The sequence below is a fragment of the Terrapene carolina genome, unplaced genomic scaffold (assembly GCF_002925995.2).
Source record: "Terrapene carolina triunguis isolate 2854851 unplaced genomic scaffold, T_m_triunguis-2.0 Scaffold18312, whole genome shotgun sequence".
Lineage (NCBI taxonomy): Eukaryota > Metazoa > Chordata > Testudines > Emydidae > Terrapene > Terrapene triunguis.
This window is the reverse complement of record NW_020682663.1, coordinates 1-956: the sequence shown is the minus strand read 5'-3', so window position 1 is coordinate 956 and position 956 is coordinate 1. Positions and strand designations below refer to the sequence as shown.

Here is a 956-nt window from a genome sequence, read left to right as displayed (position 1 = left end):
GGGCTATGCTCAGAAGTTGGTCGACCCAACGACGTCAGTCCAGGGTGTGAAAACTCCGCATCCCGGAGAGATGTAGCTAAACCCAGCTAACCCCCAGTGTACACAGCACTAGGTCGATGGAAGAATTACTCCGTAAGACCTAGCTACCGCCTCCTTGGGAGGTGCATTACCTTCGCCCACCCGGAGTAGGTTGCGTCTACACTGAAGCACTGCACCAATGCCGGTGCAGATTCTAAGCAGCCATCTTGCCCCAGCGCCCTTTCCCTTTGCCACCCCGCCTCCAGCCCCTTCCTCAGCCCCCCCAGATGCGGCGCCCACCCAGGAGCCGCTTGGCCAGGGCCCCCTTGACATCGGCGTTGCGCAGGCTGTAGATGGCAGGGTTGAGGGTGGGGATAACGACGGTATAGAAGGCAGCGGCCATCTTGTCGGCCTGCGCGGCGTAGCTGCCTTCGGGCCGCAGGTACATGAAGATGATGGTCCCGTAGAGCACGGCCACAGCTGCCAGGTGGGAGCCGCAGGTGGAGGCAGCCCGGCGCAAGCCCGCCCGCCCCACGGCCCCGAGGATGAGCCCGTAGGAGGCCAGGATGGCCAGCAGGGTGACGCTCTGGATGGCTCCGCAGATGGCCAGCAGCAGGGCCTGGTTGAGGCTGGTGTCGGCGCAGGCCAGCTCCAGCACGGACGGGATGATGCAGAAGAAGTGGTCAAGGGTGCGGCCGCGGCAGAAGGGAAGGCGGAAGGCCAGGCCGGAGTGCACGGCCGCACTGGCCGCCCCGGCCGCGTAGGAACCCAGCACCAGCCCGCGGCAGAGGCAGGGCGGCACGGCGGCCTGGTAGTGCAGCGGGCGGCAGACGGCGGCGTAGCGGTCGTAGGCCATGACGGCCAGCAGGCAACACTCGGCGTCCCCCGCGGTGGCGAAGAGGAACATCTGGAGGGCGCAGGCCGGGCCGGGGAGGGCG

At 67.1% G+C, this 956-nt stretch overlaps 1 protein-coding gene across 1 annotated transcript; it reads right to left on the bottom strand.

Annotated features, from left to right (window-relative positions):
* Positions 1-292: 292 nt before the first annotated feature.
* On the bottom strand, positions 293-949 carry LOC113408550 (olfactory receptor 5C1-like; the record flags this gene model as incomplete). Its single annotated transcript, XM_026661863.1, has 1 exon — positions 293-949. A coding segment is annotated over one exon (657 nt), but the record flags the coding sequence as incomplete, so codon positions are not given.
* Positions 950-956: the final 7 nt, after the last annotated feature.